The sequence below is a fragment of the Opisthorchis viverrini genome (assembly GCF_000715545.1).
Source record: "Opisthorchis viverrini unplaced genomic scaffold opera_v5_471, whole genome shotgun sequence".
Classification (NCBI taxonomy): Eukaryota; Metazoa; Platyhelminthes; class Trematoda; order Opisthorchiida; family Opisthorchiidae; genus Opisthorchis; species Opisthorchis viverrini.
The window spans coordinates 23,820-41,634 of NW_008752128.1; the positions used below are offsets into that span (position 1 = coordinate 23,820).

Consider the following 17,815-nt stretch of genomic DNA (forward strand, 5'->3'; position numbering starts at 1 on the left):
TATTCGTGAAATCTGAATTTCAAACAGGTGCATTTGATATGCCTCCTTATTACGCCAACTTTTGCTGAAAACAGGAGCATTGTAGTATATCAAAATCCTAATAAAAAAACCCTGATTAGGGTTCAACAAATCTTTTGCACCTGGATGGAAAAAAGGCGTGCTTGGATACGCGCATCGAAATACCTTCCCAAGCTGTAAACTGAGCCATAAACATGCAGAGTGATGCTTCCAAGTAAAGTAGTCAAAACGCGCTTCCACTTCGTCGAAATGACCAGCACTAGACCGGGTGGTTGCTACTATATTGGCGAGGAGTTTTCACCAATTCAATGGTCCTAAGCGGGCTTTCCTGATTGCAATAATGACCAATCCTTAACATGACTTAGATATGCTTTCCATTGGCAGTGTTGCTTGGTTTTGCAGACGCAGGGCCTGTGAGTCTAACGAAGTAAGAACTGTAAGCGGGTCAATTGAGCGCTAGTGACCGTTGAATGTGTGTGTGATACACATGTCAGGCACAAACAACGCACCAGAAGCCCCTGTTCTAATAGGCCAATCATACTGACACCGAATCTTCGCAACCTAACCGCGATTCTTTTGATACAATGAACCATACACTGACTGTACAGCCTTTTGGTTGTAACAATTCATCGGAAAAATCCAATCCATCAGAACTGAAACAATAGAAACAGGCAATTGTGAACTAAACCTCCAAACAACATAGGGTCAACGATGAACATATACGCCGAAAATGCAGTTATGTTGCACATTTCTTATTAAAATAATCAAATCGTTAAGTTGTAGCATCTTGTCAGTGCCTAGCTGCCATGCTAACGAAAGGAGGTCCGACGGCTAGGATACTGCCAGGTTGCCCAAGCCTAGACAGGAGCAGCCAAGATAGTGAGGCTGGGTTCGAACCACGACTTTCTGGCCCGTAAGCTGGCGCCCTAATCACTGACGGGTGAACCGCTTGGACCATTTCCTGACGCTTAAAAGTCTTTTTACTAGATTTCCCAAACAAATTACCAGATGCAAATCAAACATGAAACGAGTCAACTATGGCTATGATAATGTGAGTGGCGCACCGATTAACTCCTGCAATAACTGATTTTGCAGACTGCCAGTACGCTGCTTAAAGGTTGTATGATTGCCGACATCAAAATCCGCAATACAGTAAGGACGCTTTAACAGCGATTTTGAATCAACTATGTTGACTTTAAGCACAACACATTTCAATAGCAATATTCTTCTGAGTTGCAAGTTGGGTAGCAAGGACTTCTAAGCTTAGACAAGATAACCAAAGAAGGTAGTCTGTCCCAATACGATTTCACTCCCTATGCAGGGCTTTCAAGCTATTTCTACGTATTTAAATATTGCGAAAAAGTTTTAACGCTCTGGCGAAAAGCTCAATATAATTAACTAGAAGTTTGTTGCTGATCTCAAGGTTTTTGCAAAGTTTGCTCCCAACGCAGGAACAGGATATTCATCCCCCCATGGGTTTTAGAATAAAGTTTATTTCATCTCATGCATTTGTAGTAGAAAATTATGATGGTATTCCAGAAAGGGTTGAAGTGAGCGTCAGAGTTACAATTCAGTCTCTGGTGTTCTGGAGTTGGGAAAGTTCAACTTATGAAGTTTGGATACGGTTGCTAGATTCGTGCGTACGGTATCAAACGAAAAAAAGCGACCGCAGTTGATCGCTGTAAGGTTTAGTTTTAGTAGACCAATATTAATGGCATATGCCTACAAGAATCGGTTGACGATACTAAAACAAACCATGAAAAAAAGTGGCGAGAGTTCCAATAAGTACATCCCAAAGTCGATTTTTGACAGAAGTGATAAACCGGTCTTTCTAGTTTTAGGATTAAGCGGGCTCTGTGACGTCTGTATTCCAAAAGAATGGGGTGAACACAAAACCCAACCTCTGTTTTCAAAAGACCGTAATGGATTCTTCCAAGCGACGTGCCCAAATGTTCCAGAAGTATTTACCCTATGGCTTCAAAGTAAACCAGATTATGAGACACAATCAAATAGACAGGGTTCAATCAGGGTGCGGAGCATTGTCCTGGGAACCAAGCAAATAGGCTAGGACGAAAAAACCTACCATGTCAAAGTCGCCAGCTCCTAGGAAGCGTCCACGCGAGTCGTAAAGATGGTACAATTGGAGCAGATAGTCACTTTCGTATAACAGTTCATGCAACCAAGGTAGTTCAAATTGCGTCAGCGAATACTTGAATGGCTAATGAGTCAGAAGAAAGTGGATATCAAACACGATATGGCATTCAAAACAACCTAGAAATATTATTCTTCTGACACAGTTACAATAAAAAACAATATCACATTCAAGCCATCTAGAGCAGAAACTTTGGGTACAGTCTCCTCTAAAACTGAATGTCCAGGCTGCTGATCCGACATGACTTCGACGTACATAGACAACCTCCAACTTCAATCAGTTCGCGAAGCTTTTCTTCTGATTCACCCTGCTGCTAGCCAGCAGCAAACTCCACAGTCTAGGCGCACAGCGGTGCAGATTTAAATTACTCCTCCGAGAAGACTTCATGTGGTTATGGCACGAGGGATTATCATAAAAACTGAGCGGTCTGTTTACACCTTGCGAACGCACACTGCTTCCTCATCTACTGCTTGAAGCACCGACTAATGTATGACCCTCTCTCGATAGTAAACCGAATGAAGCCGAAAACTGAAAGTACAATGTTAAGACCTTTCGCTGTGGATCACAATGACTCCCACCTGCTGATATCTTTAAGTTAGCTCCAGCGTTTGGCAGCATAGCTTGTTTCGTCAACCCAAACCATTGGATTGCACTCGGCCTTCCACTGCATAGTTCTCAGGACGCAATCATTTCTCTAAAGTTTATTTTCCAGAAGGGGTTCACTGCCTCACATATAAGCTACAATTTCTTACATGTGAGCAAGGGTGTACTGAGCTGGCTAGCGCTGTCCAGATAACGTCTTGGCTGATTCCACGGCAATTTGCAAGGGCAGCACGAGTAACGATACCACTGCATCACACTCTATTCAACTCACCATCTACACCACTTGTATGTTATTCAGAACACGCCTTTCTACCCTGTCTTGTCCTTAAAGCTCAGCGCCGGTCTCACAAAAGCTAACCCAATAATCGACTGCTTGCCAATTTACAACAACTAGTGCCGCAGCTTACTTCAATTCTTTCTCATCTTCAAACCCCATCGGTTACAGCGCTTCTGTTAGGCGACTTCAAATATTTCGCCCTACAAACCACTGAATCGGGTTCTTCGTTCCGGCCCTTGCATAAAGGCAGTATAGATACAAATATAGACATCGTGAAGATAGGACCGTGGGATGGTGGACGTATCGTACTGCGACAAACAACCGATACTATGGTTTGGTGACGCTTCAGAACGTGCATTAAATTCCGAAAAAATGAGAACCTCTAGCATCTTTCCTAACAGCAGTATTCCATTTGAAGGCGATGAGAACGTTCAAGAGAAATAAACACCAAACTAAGTAGCTTATGGAAAAAAACAGAAAGGAACAGAAGTAAATATATTGAAACATACACAATGGAAAAAGTAGACTAGCCGCAAAGCGTAACATCCACGTCCAGTAAGTAAAACCTCGTTTTGTCCGTGCCCCAGATAGAAGATCTTCGACTCACTGGGCCTGTTCAACAATAGGAGGCAAAAGCAAAGAATTTTAGCTAGGCTAAAACTGTGCTGTGAACCACATACGGAAATGACGATTAAAATCAGTCAGCTTGAAGCCACGAAGCCTTTTCAATGCCAAAGTTTAGTATTTTGACGTGAACCGTTCGGGTTGTCATCGTACATAGGCAAGGGAATTATCTGAACTCCATGAAGTAAAGCGAAGGACGTACAACAAATAGTGGTCTGGAGATCAAGAATGAGAGAATGGAAGCGATAACGAGATTGACTGGGGGACATCATCACAATCGTCATCGGTAGCATGACATCAGTGTTCAACACAGATGCTTCGCTGCCAGGGACATCAATATGCCGGTGAGCGTCTCTAGCCAAGGGGTTCTGCAAATCCTTACATGCTTCTCTTCAAGGTTATGTTTTGCGTACCCCCAGTCTTGTTCCATTTAGAGCATACTTCAGCAAATAGGACGAGGCAAGGCGATCGATCACCTGGCATAAGGACATGACCAGGTGGTTCAGCCACGTCAAGTCATCAAATGAAACCATGTGTCGCAACTCGATATTGTTAACCTGGCCTTCTCAAGATACGTGTGTAGTCCTTCGAACGCACCGATAGTGAGAGGAAGGCAACCGCCTTTCATCATCAACACAGTGGTCCCGTTTTACAGGCGTAAAGCAGTGGTCTGCAGAAAGTGTGAGCGACCATATACCGCTGAATTACCTCGTCAATAGTCGCATTGAATAACCATTAAATTCCTTGCCAGCAGCTTACGCCTTAACTTCCTAATCTGACTCTGGCTCGGAAAGCGTGCAGTAATAACTCCAGCCTGTTGTCAGTAAACAGACCACACTTGTCTGGGTGGTCGTTACGTTCTACGGTTCCGAAGATATAATCTTTCACAGAATCCTTTGCATTCAGAAATATTACTGAGACGCCACCTAAAAGAAGCAAAGTTCATCCACCTCATAACGTCACACCCAGTTTTGTTGGAAACGCCAAATGTGGAGATTGGACCACTAGGTGAAGACAGTCTTAGACTTGCATTATTCCACACAGTTTTGCAGTCCTATGATGCCTACGTAAACTTGATGCGTTAGATTGGTTATATAGACTGCACTATCGAGCAAGTTATGTGAAGCAAAAAGCATTCCTCAACGAAAGTGTTTGAATGAGATAGTGTTGTCACTATCAAGTGATTGAAGTTTGGCATCTCTATCTGATTTCTTACCGTGCTTATCTAATCAACCGGCTTACGGTACTAGATTGGTCGGAGTCAAGTTAGGTTTTACAGCAACGAATTGCAATGATCTACCACACAGCCATAATCTTTTTGGTATCAGCTACAATAGGGTACAACGACTCCATCAAAGGTTTGGTCATGTATACGCCATCTGTGCGTATTATTAGGCTTGTTGGAGTCGGGCGACATGTATGAATGCGCGAAACAAGTGAGCGGAACCAGTCGGTTCAACTCTAATTACTTAGTGACAACGCGAGTGAAGTAGTACCCAGACGGCTGATACCCACGCGATAAATTTATTGACCATGTGATAGAAGAGACAGGATTTGGGTGGTAGATGATGAATGCAAATAAAATGACATGATAACTAAGGGTGCAGCCAAAAAGCGCGAAAGAAGTGTTGCCACAACGATAAAATATCGTATGTGTATGGAACCCATTGGCGTGATCGACTTCTTTGTGTCCATACGCCAGACAGTGATGTTCTAAGTCAATGTCATCAGTATTTGACGAAAAAATCAAAAACTGAAGACCACCTATAATGAACACCTATCAGGACTTCTCTGATGAACTACTTAAACACTTAAAAGACGCCTCACGCTGGCACAAACCACGGAGTGATATTTAAAGAAGAATGAGGAAAAAATATTATTTTAACCAAACTCACCTAACTGGTAGGACCCAGTGGGAAAGATTGATGTTAGGAGAGAGGTCTTCGGTAGCAAAGTTGGAACGCAACACAAGGCGAACGTAATGATCGCTGGAAGACTGAACAAGATCGGGTGGGGAAGATTGGCCGCATTATGCAAAACTCAGAAGCGAAACTGATTTCCAAGTGATAAGTTTTTAGTGAATCAATAATACTAGTGCTCTCTCCAAGTGACTCGAAGACGAATCCATTTTAAGGATAAGGTGGACAGAACCCAAAGTTATTTGAAATGTGGGAGTAGGATGTTCTCACGTTCGAAGCTTCCACTGGGGGTGAGGTCTGTCCATCATGGTAGAGATTTATTTAGTATGCCTACTCAAATTGGAGTAAAAGAGAACGAAGTGTAACTGCTCGCGAAGCTAGAGAATGGACGTGTGCGGAACCGTCATTTCCTAGGATGCGGCACACACCAAACAGCACTGTTAGATCCTCTCTGGATAGTATATTAGGCTTGTACAGATCTTTTTATCAAGCAATAATACCTTTCATGGATTTCGATAGGATTTCAATTGGCACGCCGCAGCACCAGTCGCAGTGAAAGTGCAAACGAGTAGGGGAACTCAACACAAGAAAGTGAAGAATAGTCTGCAGGTGAAAGGACACTTGACAAAACCACAATTCATGCCCAGAACATTCATTTGAATGGATGGATTCATTTACAGGACATTTTCCATAAGATACACAGCCTCCAACGCAAACACTTGGCTTCCAAGAGAATGCGCTATCTAAAAGAGCTCAGTTCAGCTTATCAGTTATAGACTGTGCATAAACATAACATTAGTTTCAGCTGCTACAGATGCCACGACCCGGAAATGAGGGAACGGGAAGTAAATAGCCACGTATCAATCAGTTGATTGACGCTGAATCAGTCTAGTTATCTCACGAAGCGAAAACTATGAAGTTGCGCACCGAATGTAACAACTTTGATGCTGCGTGATTGAGCCATACCTGCCATCATAAACAATCACTGATGAGTTGAGCCCCGAAATTCTCATCGAAAAAGGCCGCATTGATCAACCGACTGAGTTAGCTGCTTGGTGTTTCCAAATTTCGTTGCCAGGTTGTGGACTTACACCACACAGTAGCTTCCACCCAGCACAGGACTAGGCGAGAAGAGCTATGCGAAGCACACGGTTATCTGGCATGTGAAGTACATGTGTCTTCATCAGTGTAACCTATGAAGCTCATTCATCACAAGAGAGTTTCTTCTGCTTAAAACACTCTGACGTACCTCGGCGTTCCTAATTCGATATTCCACTGATTCTAAGTGGGAAAGCACTGTATACCCAATACATCCCAGCAGCAGGTGGAACTGGGCAAACGTGAGGTTTGAATACTCTAAGTATCACAAAGACTTTAAACCACACAACCCGTTTCATTAGGGGCACGACTGAAGTTTGAACATGGACATCCCTATTATAAGCCGTTCAGTCCTATCCCGATACGATTTTTGTGTCACATGTACATTCGTGCCCCACTAACTGTGGGGGAGCAACACATACTGGACGGTTGTTTTTAAAGTTCATCAGTGTCGACGAAACCTAAAGCTAACGTTATTCCTCGTAGGTTGCAATCACAATAAATAATGAAATGACCCAAAGGAAGTCCAAATTGTATTACAGTCGGTTGGTAACATCCGTACTACAGACACTCTGACCTGGGGAGTTAATAGGCCACGGCAGGGTTGACGCTTCCACGTGACGTTACCTATGACGAAGGGTCGCTGTCGTGCTCAATCTGCGACTGCTTAGATAGTTGTGGATGCCAGATGTTCGTCAATATTCCGTCAGACTATTCCGCTGATCATCACTGTTAGAATGTGCTACAATCTCACTAGTCAGGTGGTTTAACTTATCAGACTGATTTCAAAAGCACGTGAACAATTTTCGGGGACGAGTACCGCACACCATGTCCTACATAGTTCGCGAAGCACTCGCGAAAAAAGAATAGGTCAGTGCAAATGAGCCGTGGAAGGGCTACCGAACAACGGTGATGACATGAGAAGATAGGGTAGTGTTCGCTAGAGATTTTGAGCATTAGGGAGCTATTTAAATGTGTTGTCAATTCGTGGCACCAAGCGCTATAGTAAAGCGGTGGTCAGCAAATGCGCGAGACTCTTTGAAGTTTGATCACTTTAATGGAGGAGTAGATGTGCACACAGTGCTGCTCGAGTAGGTGACTGCTTGATTTCATACCACCGTTCGGCTGTCTCACGCTCCGCAAAATAGGTTTCACAGTAGGGTTTTTGACGTAAGGTCCAGTTTTGCAAATAATGCGTCGTTGGTACAGATTATGCAAAACTTGATTAGACCCAGTTTGCATTTCACAACAACGAAGCTTTCAGGGTTCACCTATCGGCCGGATTCAGGTATACTGATCCCTGAAGTGTACTTTTCTGTCTATAGATAAGTAACATCCGAAATGTGGACACTATAATCGATTACCTTAGTGTGGTAGACCGTAACGCAAAAATTTCTAGGGAAGACGTATATATAGCTCTACGGATGTTATACCTAAATATGATGATATCATTGACATGACGTTTTCAGAAAGGCAGTCATGAAATAACTGCGACTAATGATCAAAGATGCGCATCAATATGTCGGCTAAACCAGTCCAGGTGGAGAACTTACCAATACTCCATCAATCAGTCCATGAATTATTCCATTAAATGAAAAAAGCATGCTGGACGTACGAAATTTCAACAGTGACTATTGACGCTAAGGTCTCCATGAAGAAACGCCGGTTAGTACTTTTTTGTCTATCCATTTTTACCTACTCATGAGTAACGCATTACATGAAACTTCGCAACCTGCTGTCGCGATCCGGTCTCTACGTCCTGTACTACCGATATCTTCATATTCTGCGTTCATCAGGGATGAATGCTGGACCCACATAAGATCCAAGTATTCCCACTGACGTTCGAAATGAGTGTCACCGAACTCAATAGGTTTCAAACAGTTTCAACCGATGAAACAAAGAGACAGTATAACAACACAGCTTAACAAAACACCACCTTTCCGGATCAACAGTAACTCAGATTACTTGAGTACACTATTCCAGGTAATGGTATCTCCACTTACTTAAGAAACCGAAAGATGTCATCTTGGGTCCGATTTAATGGTCGAGAATACTGACTGATGGTTGTGAACACCGTACAGCCATGTAAGCTGGTTCACTAGTCTAAGTCAGCCATTGACGTCTAAAGCAATCCGAACGAAACATAAGTTTACAGAATCGTTGTACCACTTTGATACTAATCTCATCCGTTTGATAAATCAAACTACAAAAGCAACGCTCTAAGACATGTTACAAATACAGAACCACCAAACCAAGTAAACGGAGGATGATGACTACATACAATAAATACACATAATACACACTTATAAACACACATATAAACACATATAACTATAATCGAAGTTATATAACTAGTCTCATTGATGTGTACCATAGATATCTGCCGTTGTGAAGGTTCCAGGCCACGGAAGTACAGCTCACCAATAAGGACTGCCGGTGCTTCAAGACCCCAGTGCTGTGCAATCGTCAACTCCATGTAGTCCGACTCCCAACAAATGGGAAAGGCTAGCTGACTAGCTCCCTCAAAGTCGTCACCCACACGTTTTCCTGTTACACCGCGTTGTCGCCCAAGAGTGGTCCCACCTTGCCCACACCTATTGAGATTCAACAAGGGCCAGGTGACTTCTTGTTGACCAGCAGTCAGTCCCGAACGGGGTTGTGGAAATGAAACCGTAACTTTGAATTCGCACAAAGTATCGTTTTGATCCAAGCGAGAGAGACGCAGCACTAGAGTAAGGAAAAACGTGAATTCATTATTGTATGAGGCAAATTCCTCGCGGTACCAGTGAAATAATGGTGGACACGGTGTGCAATTATACACCAGCTAAAACATTCGTTAATATAGACATTCTCACACGAAAATGTACAAACTGTAGAGACTATGTGACTGAGTTCTCCGAGCACTGACCACATATCCCTTTACTTCAGCTTCTCTCAGTTGATCAAAGGCTTACTCTGGAGCTGTGGTCCGTGACAATGTCCCTGGTAGAGAGACGAAACAAACATTAACTTTCATGTTCCAACATTTGGCAAACAATAAACCGAGCGCGCGTGAAAGGAAGCGAGTGGGAACTAAGCTCGCACTTGTATGAGAGACCAGTTGTATGTAGGTAGCAGTGTATGAACGAATTATGACCAATCATCATCAAATGATGAAGAGCGATCTGGTGTGAAAACGCTACGTGAGTTCCGAGTAGACTGACCGTATTGCACAGGTAGTTGGGTGATTCAAATGAATACAGGTCAGGTTATCCCGTCGCTAAGTGTTCCTATCAAAGTTGGATTATGTGCGCTTCTGTTGGCTATACGCAAATCAAACATGCTTGTGTCTGCCCTATTTAGAAAGTCAATCAACAACAGGTGAAGCTCCAATTACAGCTAATAAAATTCATTGAATAAATCTGTCCAGCTTAGCCACCGATTTTACAGATTATTAAAGCCTGTAGTGCTAGTGGGCAAGATTGTGGTAACGAGATCACCCAGGTATTACCTCCAGCAGTAGCACCCGTTGGAATATAAATGAACCAGCGTCGAACCTTGTGAGATGAGTCGAATCGGTCGGAAATCGATAAACGTGGATGTTCTAATCCACGAGATAATGGAAGTCTGCCACAAGCGAAAAAGAAGAAAATATTAAATTGTAATAGCCCTCTTGGGAGCTAAATATAGAGCAAAGAATATAAATGGCTATGGGTCAAAGCACCACAAGACCAATATCCAAAATAAAAATATTAGTGCACAGTAAGTTGGCAAGTCATAATAATTCTGAAGCAACATGCAAGTACAGTTCTCTTAGATCTCCGTTTAATGAAACATCACATTCTTAAGATTTTCCCACTGAAGCATTACTAAGCATCTCTGAAAAGCTAAAAAAAACTCGTACAAACGAGGTTTGATCGATAAAGCCATAAGATGCTTTCCAGTGATTCATGATGAGGAAAACTCCAGATCCATATGCAATGGTGTCACAGATGCCTCTCAAGGAAAAGCACTTTTGACCAATACAAGTCTGCCTGAATTCCTAATATATAGGCTCATCGGGCCTAACTGTCGGGTATAGCAACAAAGAAAACAGAAAGAGCAGCCGCCAAATGACGAAAAGTTCTGATGAAGTTGAAACACAGTGTACTGATTCCGATCGCTCGCTCATTAGCACACCCGATTAGAACTACTGAAACTGGATAGGAACGCTGTAATACAACTGAATGTGAAGTAGCCCTGTCGGAATAAGAAAGCTAAATAGGGATAAGCGATTCTACAACCGACTTCGCTTTATCTACAGCCTCTACGTGTCCGCTATGAAGCGATGAGAAGTAAGCAAACCATACGAGCAAATTCCTGTACAACATTATTCCGGCGAAAGGACTAGTATGCAGGTTTACAGAATCCGATCGCAGGACACAAACTCAGGGCGATTGGGCCATACTGTCATCTATAACCGACATTGTAGCGGTGGCCATTTTGATGACAATTCTACAATGGGGTGCCGGTGTCAAGGCTTTCTTTCAATAAACATCTGCATTTTTCAAATCCGAGGGTACTCACTGGCCTCTCCTAAGTGTAGCGGACCTCTTACCCATTCAAAACAAATGTCGATCCGTTGGCGTCCAGTAACACCGATACTATGAAAGGTTGAGAGGTGTCAAAACCATCTTATTTTGAATACAAACATCGGGGCACTGTTTGCGTTGTAGGTGAAGTCAGATGCAAGTAGGGTGATGCGGTACAGCAAAGAGTCCAAACATGCTAAGCTCTGCTTATTCCACCTCTATATTAGCTTAGTACTACCATTTTTCACATCGTCCACTAATTTATCGAGGCTATGCAGCCGTTGTTGTTGTCACACGCTGCTGTGAGGTGAGTCCGAAGCATCGCATGGCCATGTCTGTTGTTGACAGTTAAACTTTTCAGACCCAGGCGACTCCGGCACAGTAACCCGAAAGTCCCTGTAACTGTGGTCCATATTGAACGGCACAGTGGGAAAGGCAATTGACCGGTTACATAACATCCGAACACTGTAATGTTTTTTTTCGGATGTACCAGTTGCGAAGAAGTGGAAACGTCTATATTCACCTAGACCGGTTGTAATAATTCAGTGCAGAATATCAATCTGTCGACGCCATTGATGACACAGCGTACTTTAGTTGCTATTTCTGCGTACGTTATGTACTCGAAGATATGTGATGGTCTGATGTCCGTCTTCATTACCATTTAACCATATCAGGCTTCAGCGACAATGCGTTCAGCTGTAGCACCCTTTCGGTGCCTAGCTGCCATGCCACCCGAAGGAAGCACGAGGGCTGGGATACTGCCAGGTTGCCCAAGCCTAGACAGGGGAAGTCGAGAGGCGGAGGTCGGATTCTAACCACGGACCTTCCGGTCAGTAAATTCGCTCTCTAACCACTTAGGCCATCTCGCCCCTTCAGCAACAATATTCTCACGAGTTAGACGTCGTTCAGTAAATTTTAGTGGATTCAAGTGAGGTAGCCAAGTTACTCTTCCATTAGTTGACGGAAGGGATAACTTTCATCTTTTAGGGGCTTTCCTAGAATAATTATACTTTCCAGTGACAATCTTCAGAAGCTTATCACCCATTTTGCCGATGTTCGGTTGAAATCCCATCTTACAGCGAAGTCAACGCATCCTGAAACTTACCTTCAAGCTGGAATAAAAGGACTAGGCACTAGAATGCAGCTTATGGTGAGAATTGAAATGTGACTCATTCAAGATTGCCCCCTTGTTTCAACCAAAAGCTATGGTGCAATTCAAAAAGTTATGTAAGGCACCAGGGTTAGACGTATACAATCATTTGAATACCAATTTGACATCGGAAGTTATTTCACTTTCTGGTGTTCTGATGTTAACCTGGCGTCGTCAGTCACCTGCACACAAACACTGTTAGTGTCCTCCCAAGGACGAAACCTCATCCGTCGCCAGCCTCTTCCTAATTGTCAAGGTAGCACGATGCACAATTGCAATGAAATTGGGAGCAACTTTACATCTCGACTAGCAGTCTATTAAGAATGAGTCTGATACAACCGAACGAGGTCCCACGACTGACCGAAATCTTGCTGTGTGTGGGCTGGCTCACACAACTGCTCGAGGACATGTGAAGAAAAAACCTGGTTCGGCCAATGAAGGACTTCAAAGGTGGACAGCCAACATCTGGAATGGTTTACCGGTCAAAAGCGGCGGAATAACTAGACGACTGAGCCTATCTGGACAAGTACAGACGGTGTACGCGGGTCGAGTATGCGGATATCCATTAGGGGAGCGGACCAACCACTATCGTCTAACAATGAGCACCGACATCAGCACCTGTTTGACATTAGAACAAAGGTATCCTAGCAACACTTCTGAGATCTTCGGTTCAACCCGATTATGCGGCTAAGATCCGTGTATAACGTTAAGGAACAAGCTACTAGCATTCGGAATGCGAAAAACTGACCACGACGGGCAGTAGATAAGTGCACTTTTCGTAAGCCACTGACTGACATTCCTGAACAACAGATGACACATGAATAAGTCTTAAGTAGTATAAAAACATGGAGAGGATTTATAGCAATTCGTTCGGGGAGAGAGTTACCGTTATTCCAAAGTCTATTTCAGCAGAAAATGACAATGTGACAGTTAAGCTTCTATCGACCTCTCTTGAATTTGGACCCACTTAGACATTTGTCACAAACTATCTGATTCAAGAGTTCCATGCAAGCTTATGAAAGGCGTATCAAATTTTAACATCACACTTCAACCAATCTCATTTCCATCACGATTACACACAAGCCAGCTTCAAGTGAGGTGAATGCAGTATGATGGTCTGGAATCCAAAGTGAATTGTAAAATGTACAAGACATCTGGAGAACACTGGAGATTACGACTAGAGTTCATGAAAAACTAGACATGAACCGGCAACCGACATACGAAACTGTACAACTTTTAGGAAAGTAAGAAACAACGAAGATTCGAATGACATTGCACAGGTCATTGAAATCGTTCTTGCTTCTGGATGCAGGTAAAACTGCGGAGTTAATGAATACAGTATAACGCAATGAGACTCTATGAACACAGAAAAGGCGTTGTAATTGTATCAGACTATAGCGTATGACAGAAGAAACAGGACCAGTAGAGTGGACCAGTACACATCAACACAACAATCATAAGAGGGACATTCTGCCTTTGTTATGACTAATAGGAAAAAGCAACGTACCGTATTGGATTATGTATTATGATCGGGATAAGCGCTAAGGAACCCATATCTGGACGAGTCTCGTCTTCAAATCGGAGAATTGTCACAAAAGGTTCACAAGATTTGAGCGGTGTTGGATTCATCGACGTCAAAGGAGACAATGGGGAATTCGTTAGCAGGGTTCCTTCTTGACTGACTGTGTGTCTGCGAACGATTCGTTCGGGTTCGACTACACCGGTTGTAATGTCTTCCATGGTCGGCAACGGCCAGCACTTGTTGGGGTCGAGAACCAAACTGATATCACGGCCCAAACTAGTGACCGATACGAACGATGCTACCTGGAGCCAAGAAAGACTAGTTGACGCACGTCCCTGAGCAGTAGTATCCACCTTGATTTTCAGATGAACTTCTAGTCGGCGTCGAAACTCGGGTGGTACACACTAAAAAATCGACGAAGAACGTAGGAGATGGACTGGGAATTTGTGTCGTCGAAATTTTTTATCCCTGATTAGGCGTCAGTGAAGATAACAGGTACACAAGGTAACCGAAGATCTTGAACGCCTTCACGTAATGTGCCAGAGTTCAACTAAACTACAATAACGCATGCCAAACCTAAATGACTCAAGTGTAAACACTACCTGGTCAAATTCCAAGCCTATGTGCACCGTAAAGCGGAGGATCGGAAGAGATTGCTGTCCTGGTCGGCCCGAGACTGGTCTCGGAATCCACCCTCGTCGTAGCCATATTCCACGATCTGAGCCTGAACAATTAGGTCCGGTAACGGTACAACGAAGCCGCCATCCAAACACGATTTTTGGATCATCCAGACTGTATGTAGCTGGATTCGGGAGACGTCTGAAGGGGTGAAAATAAAACGTGATGATAGAGCGCAAAATCAGAAATAACAAAGCTCTGGTACATTGGAAGTAGGAGCGTATATCCTGTTCACAGAGTCCACGTTTTATTGAGCGCGAAGAACTTTCTCTCTTTTATTCTCAGACTGCGTCTTGTATTTCTAAGGAGAGTAGTCACACTCTCGAGAATGTCACAAGTGACTTTCCCCAACCATATCAACACAGACCGAAACCTCCGAAAATACCTTAATTGTACGAAATGATAAGTTGTGCTAAGCACTCGATGATGTTAGAATTGAGTCTCGATGATCATGATCCTGTGAACGGAATCAAATCGAATCACAGCTAACTACAGAACGTTCTGCAGATGTAATCTGGACTCGGCTATTAGTAATTCAGCCCTTGACCATCCGAAGCAGACATCGTCGACTTCAACTGCGCGGCTGTTCCCATCTGTGTCAGTAAAGACCCGCCTTAATACCTACGATTGTTCAGAGCATTAGGCCTATAACGGTGCTAGAAGAAACTTTCTGTGACGATGTACGGGTCAGGCTTGATAATATTTGACATCTTGCGGCCATATATATGCGTGCTAAGCTGCATCTGATACGTGGTGGGGACCACCAGACACCCCATGCACATACTGTTTATTTGTTCCGACAGGCTTGACATAAGTAAGCCATAAGTGGTTTCAGAGAGGCTCTAGCTTGACTGCCAAGCAGAACATGTACATCCATCTGCAGTAAACCCAAAAAGTCCAGAGTCACAGATGACTCTCTGGGGTCATCGCCGCTCAGACATACCTGAAACATGGCTGGCATTAGCTGGTGGCTTTGATAGTGACTTCTCCTTTCCTTTAATTTACACTGGGTACGGGACGCTCTGGTGGATTCATTATGACGGCGCAAATCATGTGAGGGTGCTAAACCGGTGTAGTCCGATGTGACTGGTCAATCCGGAAATGGATGCAGCCCACCAATGACGCTCCCTTTTGTGGAAGACGTAAAAACTCATGCATTCAGGCAAAGAATTATTGTAATCCATTTGTAGTTCCTCAATTGCTTTTCAGTCAAACTGTATTTCTCGTCGGGGGAATAATTTCTGATTCCGAGTGCGGACCTAAGGCTGTCACCTTGAAGTGGCGGTCGGGCTTGAGTGCTGCAATGATCCCACCGGCTACACTGGCTAGAACTTAGTTCCACAAGGTGCAACCATTCCAGGAAGGCCAAAGGGGAGCAGTCACACCAAGAGACCTCGTACTATGAGTAACTGTGCTACAAAGTGGTCTGGGGATAAAGTCGTGCTGTCCTCTGTGATGGGAGTGTGGAGGCAGTGATGCGTTTCCCCCAGGTGACCAGCATGTCCATATTCATGGAATCAGTGATGCTGCCTTTCCCGAGGAAGGACGGGTTAGAAAAGGTCAGCACTGAAAACCCCACACTACGATCACCCGATGGTTGACTGTGACCGCCGGCGCATTATTCAATACGGTCGAAATACTTTTAAAACCAAAAAGTTCAGTGGCGCTCAAAAGGAACCTGTTGCGCACAGCCGCATCAGCAATGAGACAGTAATGCCTCATTCCATGCTCGCTCGGCTTAGAACAAACCCTGCAGCCGAGCAGGTCAGTCTATTGACCCATCTGCTCCGAGCAGGGGCCCAAAAGAAAACCCTGCTGTTTTTTACCTCGGGGGTCAGCCTTTCGAGTAAGCGAATCGGTACTGGGTCCCCGAACGCAATTCCACATCCCACCACTATCTTGTGGGTAAGACTTTTGAGTCAAAGGCTCAAACTCAACTTCGATTCAGAGTCGATACTCGTAGCACAGACAACGGAGAGCGACTCCTCCAAATGTATGCTGATCATGAACTGTTTCTGGTCAGTACAAACTTGCAGCAAAAGCACTGGAATCGCGACTGCGATTCGACTGGATATCTTCCAGATCACCAATCATGATTGATGCCAGAAAATTCAAAGCAGCAGGCAACGAGTACAACGGCGCACACAAATTCCTCAAAGGCCAAATAGCAAAGAGCCAAAGGAAAGACCGAGAACTCTGATGGACAGAGAAAGCTCGGGAGATGGAGAAGGCTCGTAACACGGGAAACAGCTGTGACCTATATCAACTGATACGATCGACGGCCAATGAAGCGATAAGTGAAAAAGACGGTTCAATAATTCACTAGCGAAAAGGTCGACTGGAAAAATGGGCTGAACACTTGGAAGAACAGTTTGGCTGGCCTCCTGAGACAACTTGTGAAGAAAGTACATACGGTCGAATGGAATGCAAACATTAATCGTTCGTCAGAAGAAATAAAGTACGAAATATTCGTACTGAAACGTGAAAAGCCACCAGGACCGGAGGTTCTGTATGCGGCCTTGTTCAAAAAAGGCGGAAAATCCCTGGTGCCCTATCTGACAAGCCTTACTGGTGCGGCATGATGCGCCTGCAGAATGGGTCAGCTCGACAGTTATCCGTACCTTGAAAAAGGTACGCGGATGGCGTGGAAACCACCGTGGCACTAGTATGGTAGCTGTGGCATCGGAGGTGCTCTCTGGTCTTATCCTCTGAAGGTTGACTGAACACAGGAAGAGAAAGATCCATGAAAACTAAGCTGAATTCGTCCTACAAGAGGATCGATCACATATTCACCATCTGACAGATCCTGGAACGGTGATACTCTTTCCAGCAACCAACAACGGTTTTATTCCTTGACTTGAAAGCTGACTTTGACTCCGTGGACCGTCAGGCACTACGGTAGTGTCTATGGAGCAAAGGTGTCTCCGATAAATTCTTGGCCCTCCTTAAGTCGCTGTATGCCAACACCCGCGGACTTGTGAACGTTTATAATAAGCTGTTCCGTGAGTTCACCACATCAGGTGGTGTCGGACAGGGCTATTCTCTTTCACCTTTGCTCTTCAACTTCATCATTGATCCGTCCAGAATGACTTCTTTGGTAACCACTTTGTGGATTACCGCCGTCAGGTGGAATCCCACAAGAAAAAAACGTGTTTATTGCATTATACTTCCGAGAGTGACTTGTCCTGACGGGCTACATGGGAATCAAACTGATTTCCTTTTAC

General features: G+C 44.0%; 2 protein-coding genes across 2 annotated transcripts in view; one reads left to right on the forward strand and one right to left on the reverse strand.

Moving 5' to 3' along the window:
* T265_15388 (hypothetical protein) overlaps positions 1–15,926 on the forward strand; it is a gene marked incomplete at both ends in the record, with an annotated part of 39,486 nt that extends 23,560 nt beyond the window's left edge. Inside the window, one exon of the mRNA XM_009177870.1 lies at positions 15,801–15,926. Coding sequence (XP_009176134.1) covers positions 15,801–15,924 — 124 coding nt within the window. The remainder of the gene's footprint in view (positions 1–15,800) is intronic.
* The window catches only part of T265_15389 (hypothetical protein), a gene marked incomplete at both ends in the record, with an annotated part of 51,518 nt that overhangs the window by 14,780 nt on the left and 18,923 nt on the right, over positions 1–17,815 (reverse strand). Inside the window, 6 exons of the mRNA XM_009177871.1 lie at positions 3,560–3,662; positions 5,570–5,670; positions 9,063–9,418; positions 10,182–10,297; positions 13,899–14,317; positions 14,516–14,732. Coding sequence (XP_009176135.1) covers positions 3,560–3,662; positions 5,570–5,670; positions 9,063–9,418; positions 10,182–10,297; positions 13,899–14,317; positions 14,516–14,732 — 1,312 coding nt within the window. The remainder of the gene's footprint in view (positions 1–3,559; positions 3,663–5,569; positions 5,671–9,062; positions 9,419–10,181; positions 10,298–13,898; positions 14,318–14,515; positions 14,733–17,815) is intronic.